This window comes from Rana temporaria, chromosome 10 (assembly GCF_905171775.1).
Source record: "Rana temporaria chromosome 10, aRanTem1.1, whole genome shotgun sequence".
NCBI lineage: Eukaryota > Metazoa > Chordata > Amphibia > Anura > Ranidae > Rana > Rana temporaria.
The window spans coordinates 119,096,354-119,115,254 of record NC_053498.1 but is presented as its reverse complement, the minus strand read 5'-3'; the positions used below and the strand labels follow the sequence as shown (position 1 = coordinate 119,115,254).

General features: G+C 46.0%; 1 protein-coding gene and 1 pseudogene across 3 annotated transcripts in view; one reads left to right on the top strand and one right to left on the bottom strand.

Moving 5' to 3' along the window:
- The window catches only part of CLCN6 (chloride voltage-gated channel 6), a 48,503-nt gene that overhangs the window by 7,618 nt on the left and 21,984 nt on the right, over positions 1-18,901 (bottom strand). For all 3 annotated transcript variants that reach the window (XR_005743890.1, XR_005743891.1, XM_040326086.1), the window contains exons 9-18: positions 17,229-17,287; positions 16,064-16,196; positions 13,547-13,660; positions 10,732-10,898; positions 7,299-7,425; positions 5,216-5,342; positions 4,967-5,120; positions 4,725-4,884; positions 3,102-3,208; positions 1,116-1,302 (exon numbers count right to left, since the gene is read on the bottom strand). Coding sequence is in view for 1 of the 3 variants with exons in the window: in XM_040326086.1 (XP_040182020.1) it covers positions 1,116-1,302; positions 3,102-3,208; positions 4,725-4,884; positions 4,967-5,120; positions 5,216-5,342; positions 7,299-7,425; positions 10,732-10,898; positions 13,547-13,660; positions 16,064-16,196; positions 17,229-17,287 (1,335 nt within the window). In the remaining 2 variants the exon portion in view is untranslated. The remainder of the gene's footprint in view (positions 1-1,115; positions 1,303-3,101; positions 3,209-4,724; positions 4,885-4,966; positions 5,121-5,215; positions 5,343-7,298; positions 7,426-10,731; positions 10,899-13,546; positions 13,661-16,063; positions 16,197-17,228; positions 17,288-18,901) is intronic.
- On the top strand, positions 11,523-11,629 carry LOC120916698 (annotated as a pseudogene).

Genomic DNA, 18,901 nt, shown 5'->3' with positions numbered 1-18,901 from the left:
CATATTTTTGGAAAAAAAAAAAAAAAAAAAAAAAAAAAATCACAATAAGCGTTTATCGATTACTTTGCGCTAAATTTATAGTGTTTACAAAATAGGGGATAGTTTTATTGCATTTTTATTAATAATTTTTTTTTTACTACTAATGGCGGCGATCAGCGATTTTTTTTCATGACCGCGACATTATGGAAAATGTTGACACATTTTTGGGACAATTGTCATTTTCACAGCAAACAATGCTATACAAATGCATTGTTTGCTGTGAAAATAACAATTGCAGTTTGGGAGTTAACCACTAGGGGGCGCTGAAGGGGTTAAGTGTGACCTCATATGTGTTTCTAACTGTAGGGGGGTGGGGCTGGACATGTGACGTCATTGATTGTGCTTCCCTATATCAGGGAACAGACGATCAATGACATCGCCAAAGTGAAGAACTGGGAAGCTGTGTTTACACACAGCCCTCCTCGTTCTTCAGCTCCGGGGACCAATCGCGGGACTCCAGCGGCGATCGGGTCCGCGGGCCCCGCGGTCACGGAGCTTCGGACCGGGTCTCGGGCGCACGCCTGCGACCCACGGCTGGTCACTTAAAGACGACGTACATGTACGTGCTTGTGCCCAGCCGTGCCATTCTGCCGACGTATATGTGCAGGAGGCGGTCCTTAAGTGGTTAAACTAATTTGACCTCGATTAGCACATGTATAGTCCAAACCTGAATGGGGCTCCCTGCACGCAACGCCTCTACATTCTATGTGGGCAAAGACAGTCCTTCACACAGGTGTTTGCATAAATATACCTGTGTAATTGAAGCCAATCTGCACAATGACACATGAGTAGTCATCCCTTTGATCTCACTTTCTGTCATGAAATAGCCAAGCCCAATTTGCTCCTAGGTACACCTCTCCCTCTTCCAGCCTGAGAACTGCTGTGCATAATATAGGCTGTTATTAGGCTAGATTCAAGTCATATATAAAATCTTTTTTTTTTTTTTAAAGGAATAAACTACTCTATATAAAAGTTTGTATTGCTTTGTATATCTGCCTAAAAAAAAAATAAACAAAATAAATAAATTTAGTACATCTCAAGTTTTTGGTCTGCCCATCCCCACCCCAGGTACTGACTTTAAACTTTATGTTGTTGCTGATCAACTGGTTTCCTTTCATGAACTCCTTTTCATTTCCACGGTTCTCAGTCACTACAGCGAAGGCGTGATGAGCGGTAGTGCGCAGAATGCTGACCAGGGATTGGATGCGGGTGTGAGGGTATACGTAGGTGAGGTTGGGTTCCATGATATCGTTGGCTCTTAACCTGTGACAAGACGACATTGAAAAGATGATGTCCTGCTGCACTCCTTATAGTAATTGACCCTATAAGACCTTGAACTCTGGGTTGATAAAAATGGACAGTGGCAAATCAAGAAAAATTATTATTATTATTTTTTAAATGGACAAAAACAAAACGTGGCTAAACTAATAAGATAACAGAGGAGAGTTCAGTAGCAGTTGAAAAAAAAAAGCGCCCAACTGCTCCTAAACGTCCGTTTACCAGCAGCAGTGTACATGAGGCCTTAGAGCAGTGGTTCTCAACCTGGGGGTCGAATGATGATTTGCCAGGGGTCACCAAATCCTGAGCTGTTACTGAAGCCCGCACCACTCTCCCAGCCTATTGCGGCCGCCCAGCAGGGCTGTTTCTGGAGCCTGTGGCCACCCAGCTGGACTGTTCCAAGAGCCCGCGGCCGCCCACTCACCTTTTTTGCAGTCGCCCATTCAGTTCACAGCATGACTGGGGGCAGAGACTAGCGGTCAGCAAACTGGTGAGGAATGGGAAGTGGGAGGGGCTGGAGGAGACCCTATCTCCTGATTTTGGCATAGGTGTCACTGCTACGAGACAACACAAAGTCGGAGACACAGTGAGTAACACTACCTGTGATTATAGTTCCCATTAAAAGTCCCCACTACAGTTCTCAGATCAACAGATGACCTTGATTAAGAGCACCTAAGTTGGCCAACTCCCCCCAGCATTGCCACTCATTTCAACTTCCCCCGCCAGCACTGCCACTCATCCCAAACCCCCCGCCAGCACTGCCGCTCATCCCATTCCTCGCCACCAAGGAGTAAGAGAAGGAATACAAATAGAGAATACATGAAAGGGAGAGGAAAAGAGGGGGAGGAACAAAGAAAAAGTGAGGGAAAGAATAGAAGAAAAAACAAGAAAGAGGGCTAGAGAGGTATGGAGGCTAAAAACAAGAAATTAGGATAGAGTGATATAAAAGGGAAAGAAAGGAGTACAAAGAGAAAGTGTGGTACATCCTAAAATGTACCATAAGGCCTCGTACACACGATAGGTTAAACAGAGGACAACGGTCTGATGGACCGTGTTCATCAGGTCAAAACCGATCATGTGTGGGCCCCATAGGTTATTTAACCATCGGTTAAAAAAAAAGCCAACTTGTTTTAAATTTAACCGATGGATTCCTAACCGATAGGACAAAACCGATCGTTAGTAGGCATCCACGCATGCTCAGAATCAAGTCGACGCATGCTTGGAAGCATTGAACTTCATTTTTTTCAGCACGTCGTTGTGTTTTACGTCACCGCGTTCTGACACTATAGTTTTTTTAACCGATGGTGTGTAGGCGCGACGGACCATCGGTCAGCTTCATCGGTCAACCGATAAAAACGGTCCATTCTCATCGGATGGACCGATCGTGTGTACGCGGCATAAGGTTTTTTTTATTTATTTTACTGTACGAGTGCAAGGGACTCCGGGAGCGCTAAATGTCCGCGGGTTAGGGGCGCAAACTACTTGTCTTGCCTAGGGTGCTGACAACCCACACTACCAAAAATAATTTTAGGGGTCCCCACGACTTGGTAAATTTTATCAAGGGGTCACGGCGCTAGCAAGGTTGAGAACCACTGCCTTAGAGGTATTCAATTATTTAGTCACAATAAGATAGGGACAGCGTTTAGGGACTTTATCATGCAACCGTCACAGCCAGACAGGCTTCTCCCATATAATTTGGGGGGGGGGGGGGGGGAACCTCCAAGTATCCTCATTATGTTTCATGAAATGGTAATTTTTTTTTTTTTTTTTAGAAGACCACTTACTTGTCCATTTCCTCTTCGGTCTCCCACTCCAGCAAAGGCACACCCCTCAGTCCAATATGGACGTCATAGATTCCTTTATTGAAGAGATCACCAGTCCATTTCGCAACCTAAAAAAAGAAGACCAAATCAGCCATTAACTACTGTTTGCCTGAGTATAGATTTAGGCCTGTCCCAAGCATGTCTAAATCACCCACTGCTGGCTGACTCGCTACCTTTGCTGGATATCGGTTCCTAAGTATAAACTACTTTTTCAGTGAAATGCCAAGTTTCGTTTTGAACTTTCCTAATGCTGGTTTGAAGTTGTGTCCTTGTTCTTGATCCAAGCTTCATATTGAACATAGTCGCCCCCTTGATGTATTTAAACGTTTCAGTAGTGTCCCCCCCCTTTCCCTTCTCCCCTCCATACTTTACATAGGATGTTCACCCACTCTCTCTTCTTTTCAGGTTTTAGCTCTCAGATCATTCACCATTTTTGTTGCCCATCTCTGGACTTGTTCTATATTATCAATAGCTTTTTTTTAATGATGTCCCCAGAACCGTATTTTAAATGAGGTCTATAAGAAGATCTATATGGAGGAATCAGATCTCCAACCTTCTGCTGGTGGCCCCTCTAGTGATCAGTAAAGATATGGAACTATAAGTCCCATCATGCCTTTGGGAATCATGCTTGCAACAGTCAGCCTTGCAATACCTCATGGGACTTTTAGTTCTGCAACAGCTGGAGGGCCGCAGGTTGGACACCCACGTCTATATAAAAAATTCAGGACCTTCTTTCTGCTGCTGGTGATCCCCAGTGACTGGCCACACTGCTCACTTTGCAATTGTCTTAAAGCGGTTGTATACCCATTTTTTTTTTACTTTGACCTACAGGTAAGCCTATACCCGGCCTGAATCCACGACAAACTTCAGGAATTTCACCACCATCTACAGTCCCAAAATGTATAATTTGTTTCTATACAGTGAATCCAATAAAGGTGAAGATATGCGTCTTGGAGCCCTTTGTATTCATTAAAGCGAGGGTTCACCCTAAAAATACTTATTTTTTTTCTAGCATACCATCAAGCATACTAGCGTGATCTACAGTATGCCTTTATTTTATTTTTTGGCGCCGTACAGTTTACTGCCGTAATGAAGTTTCAGACTCCCCGTGGGGAATGGGCGTTCCTAAGCACAGGGAAGATGATTGACGGCCGGCTATGGCGCGTCATGCTTCCCGACGATAGCCGAAATAGGACTTGCCTCTTCACGGCGCCTGCGCAGTCAGCTCTGATGTCTGTGCGCAGGCACCGTATAGCGCCGTGAAGAGGCAAGTCCTATTTCCGCTATCTTCGGGAAGCGTGACGCGCCATAGCCGTCAATCATCTTCCCTGTGCATAGGAATGCCCATTCCCCGCGGGGAGTCTGAAACTTCATTACGGCAGTAAACTGCGAGTACGGCGCAAAAAAAAGAAAAGAGAGGCATACTATAGCTCGCGCTAGTATGCTTGATGTTATCATAGAAACTTGTTTTTTTAGGGTGAAACACTGCTTTAAGGTGCTTCACACTTACCTAGAGTGCCAATTTAATGCCCTGTCAAATGTCATTACCATAACTATTGGTCTGTTGACCAAACTGAAACTCACCATGAGTGTGATCATTATGGGAAGGCCATACGAGATCTCATTTGTTGATTCGATGAGGATGACGGTAAGGCTGATGGTCATCCGGACAACGCCCCCGAGGAAAGCTGCGGCACCAATCAAGGCAAAGGTTCCAGAATAGATATGGGTCAATCCCAAGTAACTAAACAGAGACACAAGAGTTCAGGCCTAAAATGCCAAAAACAACTGCTGGGAGACCAGCCACTCATGTATAGTCTGTCTACCTTTTCAGGAGGTTAGCTACCAAACGACCAAAGGCAGCTCCACAGAGCAAGGAGGGCACAAACAGACCACTAGGCACAGAAACACCATACGTCCAGCAGGACAAGAGGAAGTACATAGAGCAGAAGAAAGACAGAGTGACGGGGCTGAAAGTGCCTGGAACACAAGAGATGGGGAGAACCTTTCACACAAACAATTGCCGACAGCCTGACGGCAAAAAAAATATATACTACTGTACGAGCAATAATTACCTTCTTGATGGAAGAGCTGCAAGATGGCCGACTCCTGAGGGTTGAAGAAGAGGGTGGCCATGTCGTTGTAGGTATCGTTGGGACAGAAGAAGGTCTTGATGCTGGAATTGACGTCATCTGATGAGAACTGGCAGAAAAAGGATAAACTAGGTGACTGTTAGGGACAATAAACAAGAAGTTTCTCTGGGGGCCGAGACCGATGTGAGTGGTTCTATGCACTCTGTACAGAGCGGAGAGACATGTTGGAGCTACAGAGGTACAAGAAATAAATATGTAGATGGCCTTCTACAAGCTTTTAGTATAATGAATATATGCAGGGTTCCATGCTTAGGGCTGGGTTCACACTGCATGCCGAATTCGGATCTGAAACTAACCAAAAGATGAACAGGGTTCCTGTGCAAATTCATACTGGAGATATGTGAACCGGCTCCATAGAGAGACCGTCACAATCTCCTGCTATTGCAAATTGAATTTGGGGATCCTGCATCCAATTCGTAATAGTGTGAACCCAGCCTAAAATCCCTTTCTCTGCATTCATTGAAGGACACAGCAAAGGCACTGTAGGTGCTTCAATCTTCAACCGGTCTTCCTTCCGTGTTCGAGGTCTTCAGCCATGAATGGGTGAGCCGTGATGATGTCACTCCCATGACATCATCGCTGCTTCTAAAGTAAACATCCCCTACACTGTGCACGTTTAGGTAAGATGTATTGCACCTATAAGTAAGCCTTATTATAGGCTTACCTATAGGTAAAAAATGGGGCCATTGAAAGTAGCAGTCTGTCTGCCTCAACGACAGAGGGGACTTGTAGTTTATTCATTCACAGATTCCGGTCAATGAATGATGCGCCTATGCAGGGGGAGCCCTGCACAGATGTCCTGATTTTAAAGGTCACAGTGTGGGGAAGAGGTTCATTGTAACAACGGAGGAAGGGTGAGCAGCTGGAACATGTACACCCTAAATAGGGGTGTTAACATGTTCCAAAAACTGAACCTATGCTTTAAGGCTGGGTTCACACTATGTGCGACTGCGGCTCGCAGCAGGGGTCCGATTCACTGTTTCAGGGGCGAATCAGGTCCAAATTTTTGCTTGAATTCTGACCCAAAAGGCGCACAGGATCCTTCTTCTGTGCACTTCGCGGCCACCCTGGAGCTGTGTGACCGGTCAGAGTCACACGAATTGGATGCGGAGAAACCTGCATCCAAATTTGCATAAGTGTGAACCCAGCCTGAGCAAAAAGAACTGCACTGAGCCATCTCTAGCAGACAGGTGTTTGGCCATCAGCAGTGTAAGTAGCGTTTAGTTTTTTTGTGCAGAACATCCTACTCCTGCAGGGGGCACCACAACCCAATGGTCAGATCTTCACTGTGTCCTTCAATCCATGAAGAGAACATTTTTTTTTAAAAGAACAGAGTTCTAACAACTGTGTTGGTGAAAAACAAACCCCAGTAGAGGAGGGCCCAGACATGCGAGTTATCAAAGTCATGTGTCCAGCCTCCCTTCCAATCACAGAGTGCACTCTGCAGCATTAAATACTCACTTTTTTTTTTTATTATTAAAATAATAAACAGGTTATACTTCACCTACTCTGTGCAAGAATACTGCACAGAGCAGTGGCTTACGTATTTTTCAGTCCCCAATCGGAGCTCTCCTCTCCTTCTCCAAGTGCCCCTTTGGCAAGCTGTGTGTTATGGGTGCACGACTGCGCTCCCAAGCCGGGCTGTGCGCGTCCATAAACACACACAAACGTGGGACCGACTGCAGTAGAAGACAAAGGCTCTCCCTGCTCTAACACTCCTGTGAGAGAAGGGAAAAGAATTGCAGCCGGGCACAGCATTGCTAGAGGACTCTGGGTATAAGTGTTGGGGGGGGGTTGGGGTTATAGCTAGTGGAAGGTTAAAAACCTTTTGTGTTTAGAACCAATTTAAGCAGAGGGCACTCTGTGGCCTGTATTATATGTATGGTTGGTGAAATGTAGATCACGTTGCAGTGATAAGCAGGGAGTGGGTACTGGAATAAACAGCCCCCTATGGAAACTTTGCCATATAGAGGCTTGTTCGCAAACAGAGACACAGTTCAGATACCTGCGTAGACATGGTGCCGTTGTTCCAGTCAGTTGAAGGAGAAAGTTTCCGGCATTCCCCCAGAACCATCGATGACACAAAGACGATGACTGTGGTGACCAGAGAGATCAGCAGACTCTCACAGACCCTGGAAGACAGAAAGGTGCATTAGGAGGCACGACTTCATGCAATCAGGTTTGGATATCGGTCGGATATGACCACTGGGGGGGGGGGGGGGGGGGGGGGGGGGGAACAATAATCTTCACATGAAGGGTCAGTGCATTATAACAAAGATCTATATAATCTCTCTGTGTGCTCTACACAATACATCGAAAAGATGCCCGTGGTGCCCAGAGTTCTTTTTCCAATCCAGAAAATAAACAAACAATCTGTTAGTTGTCCCCCCCCCCCCCCTTTTCCTACAGCACGCCCTACTACTAAATCAACTCTTTTTAATCAAAATGTTATGCCCAGTTTCATGTATTTAATATACACTCCACTAATAACTGCTACGTACTCCATAAATACACTATATTGTCAAAAGTATTGGGACGCCTGCCTTTAAACACACATGAACTTTAATGCCATCCCAGTCTTCCTGACGACGCAACGTTGATTGCGAAACGCGTAGAGGCTTCTGGGTAGCACGTTGGGCGGAAACACGTCACACCCTGCCGCTGAACCGCACGGAAACTGAGGCGTGGAGCGCACGCCGGCCAAGGGAATCACTACACCGATGAGTGTTGGGTGCGCTCGGTACTGCTGGAAGGACTCGTTGCCGGTCTGAAGGCACCATACCTTGTGAGTGAGATTTTATTTTAATAAATTGGTTTGGACATACTGCACTATGATGAGCCCCTTGTCTTAGAATAATGAAGGTACCACCAGAATCCTTTATGACTGCATGGTAGGAGGAGGATAACGTGTTGGCTGTAAGGAGAGGAGAGATCCACCTTATCATTAAAGGCACTGTATATATCTAGGTTTGATGAGTGTGCATTTCAGAAGTTGGTGGCAGTGGCACGATTTGGTGGAAGAATTACCATATATTGATTCATTCACAATAAGGAGCACTTTGAGCATTGGACTTTTCATTTAAACTCAACTGCATGAAAGCCATTTGGTTTCTTTACTTCCACATTTTTTTAGTTTTAGATTCACTTTGGAATAGTCACATATATATCTATATTTATTTTGGATTTTTTAGACATTTTATAATTTAGTTATTCATTATTGTACATTGGTTTCTAGTGAGTCTTCTCACTTGAATCAGGATTGGCGCAGTAACACATTTTGCTTATAATGCCATCCCAGTCTTAGGCTGGATTCACACCTATGCCGTTTTAGTGTTTTTTTGCATTTTGCAGATTTGCACTACAGTCCATTTAACATTGTTTCCTATGGAACACTTTCTGTAGTGCAAATCTGCAAAATGCAAAAAGCACTAAAACTGCGTAGGTGTAAACCAGTCTTAGTCCGTAAGGGTTTAATATTGAGTTGCCCCACCCTTTGCAGCTATAACAGCTTCAACTCTCCTGGGAAGGCTGTCCACAAGGTTTAGCAGTGTGTCTATGGCAGTGTTTCTCAATTCCAGTCCTCAGGCCCCCCCAACAGGTCAGGTTTTCAGGATTTCCCTCAGATGAAAAGGCTGTGGTGATTACTAAGGCAGTGAAACTGATCAAATCACCTGTGCAAAATAATGGAAATCCTGAAAACCTGACCTGTTGGGGGGCCTGAGGACTGGAATTGAGAAACACTGGTCTATGGGAATGTTTGACCATTCTTCCAGAAGCACGTGAGGTCAGGCACGGATGTTGGATGAAAAGGCCTGTCTCACAGTCTCCGCTCCAATTCAACCCAAAGGTGTTCTATCGGGTTGAGGTCAGGACTCTGTGCAGGCCAGTCAAGTTCCTCCACCCCAAACTCGCTCATTCATGTCTTTACAGACCTTGCTTTGTGCACTGGTCCAAATCATTTGGTGGAGGGGGGATTATGGTGTGGGGTTGTTTTTCAGGGATTGGCCCCTTAGTTCCAGTGAAGGGAACTCTTAAGGTGTCAGCAAACCAGGAAATTTTGGAAATTGTCATGCTCCCAACTTTGTGGGAACAGTTTTGGGATGGCCCCTTCCTGTTGCAACATGACTGCACACCAGTGCACAAAGCAAGGTCCATAAAGACATGGATGAGCGAGTTTGGGGTGGAGGAACTTGACTGGCCTGCACCTCAACCCAATAGAACACCTTTGGGATGAATTAGGATGGAGACTGCAAGCCAGGCCTTCTCATCCACATCAGTTCTTCACCTCACTAATGTGTCTCTGAAAGAATGGTCAATATTGAACCTTACAGACTAAGACTGGGATGCCATTAAAGTTCATGGCCCAGATTCTCAAAGACTTACGACGGCGTATCTCCAGATACGGCGTCGTAAGTCAGAATGTCTGCCGTCGTATCTATGCGCCTAATTCTTAGAATCAGTTACTCATAGATTTGGCCAAGATACGAGCGGCGTAAGTCTCCTACGCCGTCGTATCTTGGGGTGCATATTTACGCTGGCCGCTAGGTGGCGCTTCCGTTGATTTCCCTGTCGAATATGTAAATGCACAAGATACGCCGATTCACGAACGTACGTGAGTGAAAAATTTATATAGCGCTACACATGCGAACTGAATCGCCTCTGGGCGCTTGTTTGAGCACTTCTCCCTTGAGCTCAAACGTACGCCTGTCACAATTAGTTACGCCGTTTACGTAAGACATACGCCGGCGTAAAGATAAAGCTGGTCTCTAGGTGGTGCAGCCCATGCAAGGTATGGACGTCGGAACAAGCGTATCTGTTTACGTCGTTTACGTACGTGAATGGGGCTGTGCGTAGGTTACGTTCACGTCACAGGAATTGAGCCGGCGTATCTTTGGGCGTAAATACGACGTGATACTTATCATGCGCGCCCACGCGCCGTTCGTTAGGCCATGCATCTACATGGGGTCAAGCTTAATTTAAATACAACACGCCCACGATCTGCCTACTTTGATATACGCACGCTTACGCCGGCCGATTTACGCTACTCCGCCGTAACTTAGGACGCAAGTGCTTTGTGAATACAGCACTTGCATCTCTAAGTTGCGGCGGCGTAGCGTAAATAAGATACGCCCGCACATAGTTACGCCGCCCTACGTGAATCTGGGCCTATGTGCGTGTAAAGGCAGGCGTCCCAATACTATTGACAATATAGTGTACCTTCAGTTTGAGCATGTCCAGAAAGTTGCATTATATGCTGTTTTTGTTTTGTTTTTTTAAATCTTTTGCACACCAAGCCTTATTTGCTACCAGAATAGCTCTGGGAATGGCCTTTAAGGTTATACACCTTTTTTTTGTTCAGCACTGTGAAGATGATGGCAATATACATATGGTGTGGGGTAATGGTCACATACGCTGTGGTTGAAGGAAGGTTGACCTACCTGATGAGCTTTGGCTTTGGGTGGACATTCTTCATGCGATACTTGGCCAGTCTTTTATTCAGACAGTTGAACGTGGCGCCCAGCAATCCACCAACCACCCCCATGATGATAAAGAAGGCCAAGTCCAATACAGTCCACAGGTGACACTTCTTGTCTGAATCTGAGCACTGAAAGAGAATCAACAGGACAACGAACAATACAACTATGTTTATGTTTTAATCACGCTGTCCAGAATGTACACAAGGACACATATAAAACACAAGAGATAAGAACAGCATTCGTCAGACAAGAAGGACTCCTCAAGTGACCATCTGGAAGACATTTGGAATTAAGGAATGCATACTGTATATTTGGGGTCAGGGACTGGAATGTGGCCTTTACAGAACTGGTTTGCATTACTTTACTTTAGACTCTGTGAAGTTATCACTGGATTCTGTACTTCTCTATGCAATGCAGGCAGATCAAGGCTGGTGGGAGAAAATGTTGTAAAAAGCTTCCTGAAAACATCTCAGCATCCTGCCCCAGTACTCCTCTTGAGGCCCTCGCCCTAATGCAGTGGGCTGGCTCATGGGAGGAGTAATGCAAGTATCAAAATGCCTTGATGGGTGGATGTTTGTCTGGAAAAGTGAACATTCCTAGGCTGATTGCATTTACATGCAGACTGCCTTAGGTAACGCCCACATGTTGCTGAGCCTCTCAATGAGTGGAAGAGCTGAATGGAGAAATGTAATCAATGACAAGGCCAGGCAGTCAGCCTGGGGAGGAAAGTGATAGATGATGCTAGATGTCCTCCAGCTTCTCGGCCTTTTGGCTAAGATCAAGTGTAGTATCTGTTCTTATCAGTTGTCAGCGGAGCGCTGAAGCACCTCCTACATGGGGAGGGTGGATGCAATCCAATGATGTCATTGCACCTGGAAGGATGGTTTCAGCAGGGACTATGCTGTGCTGCCCGACAGAATACTGGGGGCCGGCCCATGGTTGAGTCTGAGCCATCTGGAAGGGTGCTCCTGGTGAGGATGGGTGCTGCGCTTGGTCTGGATCTTTTTGCTGAGTTCTAGTCTGGCCTTCTGGCTGGCTGGTGTAAGTGCTATCTCTGTCAGCGATCCGGTAGGAGGAGCTGGTAATGCCCTGTGGTGGGACGGGGTAGGACCATGCAAATCCGCCGGGTTGACGGAGGGTCTAGTATTGGCGGAGGCTGCTAACTGGAGCGGCAGTTCTCCAAGAAAACCTTGAAGGGCTCTCTAGCTGGCAGGGGTGGAGGGCTGCACTGGCCGGTCGGGGGGTCGGATATGGAACGAAAAGCCTATGGTGCATGTGCCCCTGGAGTGGCAGTCCAGGGGTATCTGAAGATCACTGTGAGTGAGGGACACTTTGATTTAAGGATACCACGGTCACTGCACCAGATACATGCTTTTTTTAGCACCTGCCTCCTGGGCCGGGCCTTTTGGCTAGGACCGGAGGAATTTTTTATTCCTGGCCGGAGGGCCTGGTCATTGTTGATCACAATGACCACTTCTTTCACTCTCCTCTTCACTATCCCTTTCCCCCTATGTTTGTTACGTTCTTGTCTTATTTTTTTTTGTGCACGTTTTGTTCACTGTGAGATTATTTGGGTGCGGGTCCTCGGGCCAGCCCTGAACGTCTTGGGAGTGGGTGGACATGGCCTTCTGGCTTAGTTCACTTGCTCTCATGGGGTCTCCCTTCGGGGGAGCCTCACCTAGTACTGGGAGGGTTCTGTTTCGGCAGTCCCTCCGAGGAAGTTGGGTCCGTGTCGGCTTCGGTTGCTCGGACCACAGTACCTCAGTCCCCGTCTGGAGCCTAACGCCCCGGGGGATCAGGGTTTGGGTCCCTCTACACAGGAGGACCACTTAACGTTGCACCCGTCTGCACGTTTTTGTGAACACTCTTTATGTGTGTGCACATTTTTTCTGCACCGGGTGGAGTTTTTGGGTGTGTTCACACGCCATAGGCTTTTCAAAAAAAAATGTCCTCCAGCTATGAAATGAGCTCTGACTTGCAGCAACTTCTCTGAGAAGCTGACAGTTTGCAGTGAAATAAGAGTAAGTAATTTCAGTACAAGGGAACGCTGGTGGTCAGTTCTAAAGTGATATTAAAGTCTTGGTTTTTTTTTTCGTGTAAAATTAACAAACACGTTATACTTACCTGCTCTGTGTAATGGTTTGGCACAGAGCAGCCCAGATCCTCCTCTTCTTGGGTCCCACACTCCTGCGCTCCTGGCCCCTCCCTCCTGCCCCCACAGCAAGCAACTTGCTATGGTGGCACCTGAGCCGAGTCCATTCAGACATGGAGCTGTGGCTCCACCCCGCCCCTCTCATTGGCTCACTGAGTTTGAGTGACAGCAGCGGGAGCCAATGGAGTGTGCTGCTGTGTCAGCCGATAAGGAGAGTCCCAAATTGCTGAGACTCTTGTGTAACATCACTTGTGATGGGGTTGGGTAAGCATTAGAGGGGCTGCTGCACACAGAAGGTTTTTTATATCTTAATGCATCAAGATAAAAAACCTTCAGTTTTAAGGATTAGTTCACACCAGACGCAGTTCCGTACAGTTTCGTGTGCATTTTTTATGCACTAAAAAATGCATGCATGCCGTTTTCCATGTATTCCAATGGCTCTAGTTGGCGCTAGTTCACACCATGCAGTGAGTTTCTGGTGCAGAAACTTACCGGAAACTGACTGCATGGTGTGAACTAGAGCCATTGGAATACATGGAAAACACTGTGCATGCATTTTGTGCAGAAAAAAAGCGTATGGAACTGAACAGAACTGCGTCCGTTTTAAATGCAGTTGGGACGTACCTTAAACTCCCCGAAGTTTAGGAGCCCCGGAACTTGGAATGAGCCCCAGCTTGAAAACTGTATTCCGGAGCGAAAAAAGTTCAGTGTGAATGTTGCAGACATGGAGCAGAAAAGCTGAAAGAGGACAAGGGAGACCAATCAAATCAGAGCTGTACCGCTTTACTTAACACTTTACTTGACACGGAGATCACTGATCATCCAAACAATCTTCAAGAGAAGTACATTAGAGCTGATGGTTTGTAATAAATGGAAAAAGCAAAAAAAAAGGAGGCACAGCAAAAAAGCAACAACAAAAACAAACAGGTGCTTCTTGGACTAAGAGCCGGTTCACACAGGGGCGACCTGTCATGCGACGCAGCCACCTGACATGTCGCGGTCCGCTCTAATAGGAGCAACGCAAGTCGCTCCGACTCAGAAAAGGGTTCTTGTACGACTTTGGGGGCGACTTGCAATGACTTCAATACAGAAGTCATTTTGCAAGTTGCCTCTCAAGTCATCTTGAGATCGCCTTGCCGATTCGCCCCCAAAGTCGTGCCGCCCCTGTGTGAACCGGGTCTAAGAGTAACTGGGCTCAACAGCAATATTCTGTTAGCAGATCCACTTGGTCTGGTTGAATCTTTTACAAGTTTGGTACGAGTTGGACACACGGTAAGTAAGTGAATGTGACTGCAGTGTACAGCCTAAGTCAGCCTCTCATCCATAGATATATTTTATTTTACCAAAAACCCTGCAAACAAAATGCATTAGAGGGAAAAATTGCCCTTGGATTGGTGGTGAGTGGGAAGAATGCCCTCTTATAGTGTGGGTCAGAACTGCACCCTTACAGACCGCTAAAAAGATTATTGGCGTCATGCTGCTGGCTCCTCCAAATGGTATTGGCTCTACAACAATGTAGGTATCATCAAAAAAGAGGTCAATCAGCTACAGCTCAAGGAACCCCTGGCAACCTCTGGAGGAAACCCCAATTGAAAATGGCTGCTCTAAACTCTGAAAACAACTTTCACTCTACGTGCAGAGCAATGGCTTCACTAATTGGGTCAGTTGGACTACAGCCCATCTCCAGACAAAAAAAAAAAAAAAAAAAAAAAGTTAATATTTATTATATGCCATAATTGAATTCTGCGCTCTACCAGAAAAGGCACAGGCCATTTATGCTCAAATACCCTCCGACGTGGCTGAATTAAAACAATGTTGCAAAGAAGAGTGGGCCAAAATTCCTCCACAGCTATGTGAAAGACTCATTGCCAGTTATCGCAAACCCTTGATTGCAGTTGTTGCTGCCAAGGGTGGCACAACCAGTTATTAGGTTTGGGGGCAATTACATAGGGCCAGGCAGGTTTGGACAGCTTAAAATATCAGGAAGGAGCAAATACTTTCACAGCACTGTATACATTGTACATTCACATCAGTCCCTACCCTCAAGGAGCTTACAGTATAAACCCCTGACTCACATTCATACATACACATACTAGGGCCAATTAACCTACCAGCATGTCTTTGGTGCATGGAAGGAAACCCATGCAGGCACTGGGAGAACATGCAAACTCTGCACAGGCTGGGATTTGAACAACCCTAGTACTGTTAAGCAGAAAAGCTACTCACTTAGAATACATGCCGTGGGGCTGTGTGAGCACTGCACGTGTCAACCGCTTGTTTTTGTCTAGGGGAAAGGAGATTTATGTACCCTCTGTCAATTCTCCCAGCAGAAGACCAGTCCGGCACCCCCGCACGCCGACGGTCTTAAGGTGTGGACTGCTCCAGATGTCATCCTGCCTAGAGCAGACTACACAGACCAGGAACAGTCCACCATTGGACCATGGGGGAAATGCCGCTTTCCAGTAGAAGGAAGGATCAGGTGAGTACAGTGGAACCTCAGATTGCAAGTAATGCGGTTAACAAGCGTTTCGCAATAGGAGCGCTGTAATTTTAAAAATCCTGACTCGGTTTGCAAGTGCGGTCTCGCAAAACGAGCAGGATTCAAGCTACAGCGATGTGCAGTACTGCATTTGGCCATGAGGTGGGGGATGCCAGAGTCGAGCAGAGCCATTTGGCAAATCTCAGAAATACCCCATTCCCGAGTTCAGCCGAGCTGTCCTCGGGCCTTTCCGAGTGTTTATGAGGCTCTCTGGCTCCCCCCCTACCTCTGACCACATGCGGTATTGCATGCCATTGAAGTCAATGCGGAACAAATTGTTTTCGTTTCCATTGACCTCTATGGGGAAACTCGCTTTGATATGCAAGTACTTTGCATTACGAGCATTCTCCTGGAACGCATTATGCTTGTAATCCGAGGTTCCACTGTATAAGCTTTCCCCTCACCCTAGACAAAATGAGCAGCTGACCCCGTGCAGTGCAGGCACAGCCCCACTACATGGGGAAATAGTTTTGGACTTTGGAAGCCGTTTCAGTGTTTGCCCAGCATCAGGAAACCAAACTGCCAAGCTCTCTTTTATTCACAGCCATTGTACAGAAACACCACAATGTTGTCAGAACAGATGAACCACACTAACTACTTACCACTTTCCATGTCAGCCCCTGATTCCAAAAAGATGACCCTTCCTCCAAACTAAACAGTGTACCCCCAATGGGAGCCCCGAAGGCCGCCGCCACCCCTGCTGCGGCTCCAGCTGAAACAAAGTCCCTCTTGTCCCTGAGGAAGAAAACAAAGTCATAGAGGAGGAAACCAACACTTGTTTTCATGAAGATAAATAAAAAATCTATTTCTTTAACCACCGCCTCCTGCACATTTACGTCGGCAGAATGGCACGGCTGGGCACATGCACGTACAGGTACCCGGTCCGAAGCTCCGTGACCAGGAGCGCGGGACCTGCGGACCCGATCGCCGCTGGAGTTCTGCGATCGGTCCCCGGAGCTGAAGAACGGGGAGAGCTGTGTGTAAACACGGCTTCCCCGTTCTTCACTGTGGCAGCGTCATCGATCGTGTGATCCCTTTTATAGGGATACACAATGGATGATGTCACACCCCCCTACAGTTAGAAACACATATTAGGTCATACATAACCCCTTCAGCGCCCCCTTGTGGTTAACTCCCAAACTGCAATTGTAATTTTCACAGTAAACAATGCATTTTTTGCTGTGAAAATTACAATGGTCCCAAAAATGTGTGAAAATTGTCGGAAGTGTCCGCCATAATGTCGCAGTCACGAAAAAAAAAAAAAAAAAAACGCTGATCGCCATCAGTAGTAAAAAAAATTTTTTTTTTTTATAAAAATGCAATAAAACTATCCCCCATTTTGTAAACGCTATAAATTTTGCGCAAACCAACCGATAAACGCTTATTGCGATTTTTTTTTTACCAAAACTAGGTAGAAAAATACGTATCGGCCTAAACTGAGGGAAAAAATGATTTTTTATATATTTTTGGGGGATATTATAGCAAAAAGTAAAAAATATTGAATTTTTTTCAAAATTCTCGCTCTATTTTTGTTTATAGCGCAAAAAAAAAAACAAAAAAAAACGCAGAGGTGATCAAATACCACCAAAAGAAAGCTATATTTGTGGGAAAAAAAGGACGTCAATTTTGTTTGGGAGCCACATCGCACGACCGCACAATTGTCTGTTAAAGCGATGCAGTGCCGAATCGCAAAACCTGGCCAGGTCCTTTAACTGCCTAAAGGTCCGGGTCTTAAGCGGTTAATCTCTAATTCTCTGCAGACTGTACCTGTCACTGCGAAAATATGGAAAGTCAAAGCGAATCTTCTGGAATGAAATGCTCTGGAACTGGAAGAGAGATAAAGAGATCAGAATTAAAGATGAATAAAATGTAAATTGACCTTATCCTGGAACAGTTGTAGATACACCACGCATCCCAGCCTGCAGAGTCTTATACACGGGTTAAAATTCAAACACCAGGCCTCATTTATCAAAAAGAAATGGTTTGCCTCATTTACAAGTACTACATAAGAACAGACTGTTCCTGAAAGCCACCGCTGCTATTCTGATAGTTGGTAGTAGAAAGATGTGCCCTGTCTTGCAGGCACCAATCAGATTGAGCCCTGTATAATCAAACTTCATGTGATGGTCAGCATAGAAGGGGCTCATATTTGGTTAAACGGTGGATGAGGACAATGAAGAGTGTTGGTACCAACTAAACATAATTCAACAGTTGTTATAGGACAGAAGGTATAAAATAATGGTAGCCATGGGATATACGAGCTATACAGACTTTTTTCAGACATGTTGATCCATTAAAGAAGTCTCAGCAGTACTAAAAGCTAACTTGCTGGCTCGATCATTTAAGCAAAATAAAAAAAAATCATCAGTGCCTCAGAATGGAAAAGCAGAACCATTTGGAAGAAAAGCACATCTTCAGATCTATTGGCTGTAAGCTCCATCCCTGTGTGAAGCCCTATTTGTGGGCATTCCCAAGGATGAGCCATCATCCTCTCTGCTATGCCTTCACACTGTCATTTTCTCTCACTCACCCCCTGTAATTTTTCTTTTCTCTCCCACCACCTGCTGTCTGTCTCCCTCCCTCGGCACCTCTATTCAATCTTTTGTCTCCTGCAGTTATTCCTGTTCCCTACCTCCTTCTGATAATCTTGTTCTCCTCCAAGTTTCCACTGTCATCCTCTCCCAGCGGCTTTATCAACTCCTGCTATCACTTTTGTGTATGTGTGTATATTCTCTAAATGCATTCCACTGGAAACATATATACAGGATGGTCGTGCCGAAACACCACCTGTCCCAGCATTAAGGCTACTTTCACATAGGGGCAGTAGCAGTAAAGCGTGGCTAGTTTTAGCGTTGCTTTTCACCCCCACTAGCGGCCGGAAAAAAAAAAAAAAGGTTAAAAGCGGCCCGCAAGACGCCACTGCTGAAACGCTTTGATTTCAATGGCAGGGGCGGTTTAGATACTGCTTGCAGGACTTTTTTTTCCAGTCTCGCAAGCGCACCGCCCAGTGTGAAAGCACTCAGGCTTTCACACTGGGGCTGCAGAAGAGGGAGTTTACAGGCGCTTGTCAGGCACTATTTTTAGCGCAAAAAAACTACTGTAAAACACCTCAGTGTGAAAGTGACCTAAAGGAATAGTGTGGGATTACCAAACAAACAAAAAAAAAGCCTTACATACTCACCCATGTGAAAACGCATCAGTCTGATTCTGCAGCTTTTTCCCACCACTTGATCACTCAGTTCTCAGCCTTCTGTCTCACTGCTCTTCACCTCCAGTGCTCACTGAAGTGTCAGGCTGTGCAGAGGGCAGGAGTGGCTGGCTCCAGAGGAAGAGTCAGCCGCCGATAAGAAATTTGGGTGGATTCCAACATAAATGTTGGGATCCCTGCAGAGCCTAGACCAGCTGTGTGACATCTGCTGACCGTGGGCAGAATCTGGGTC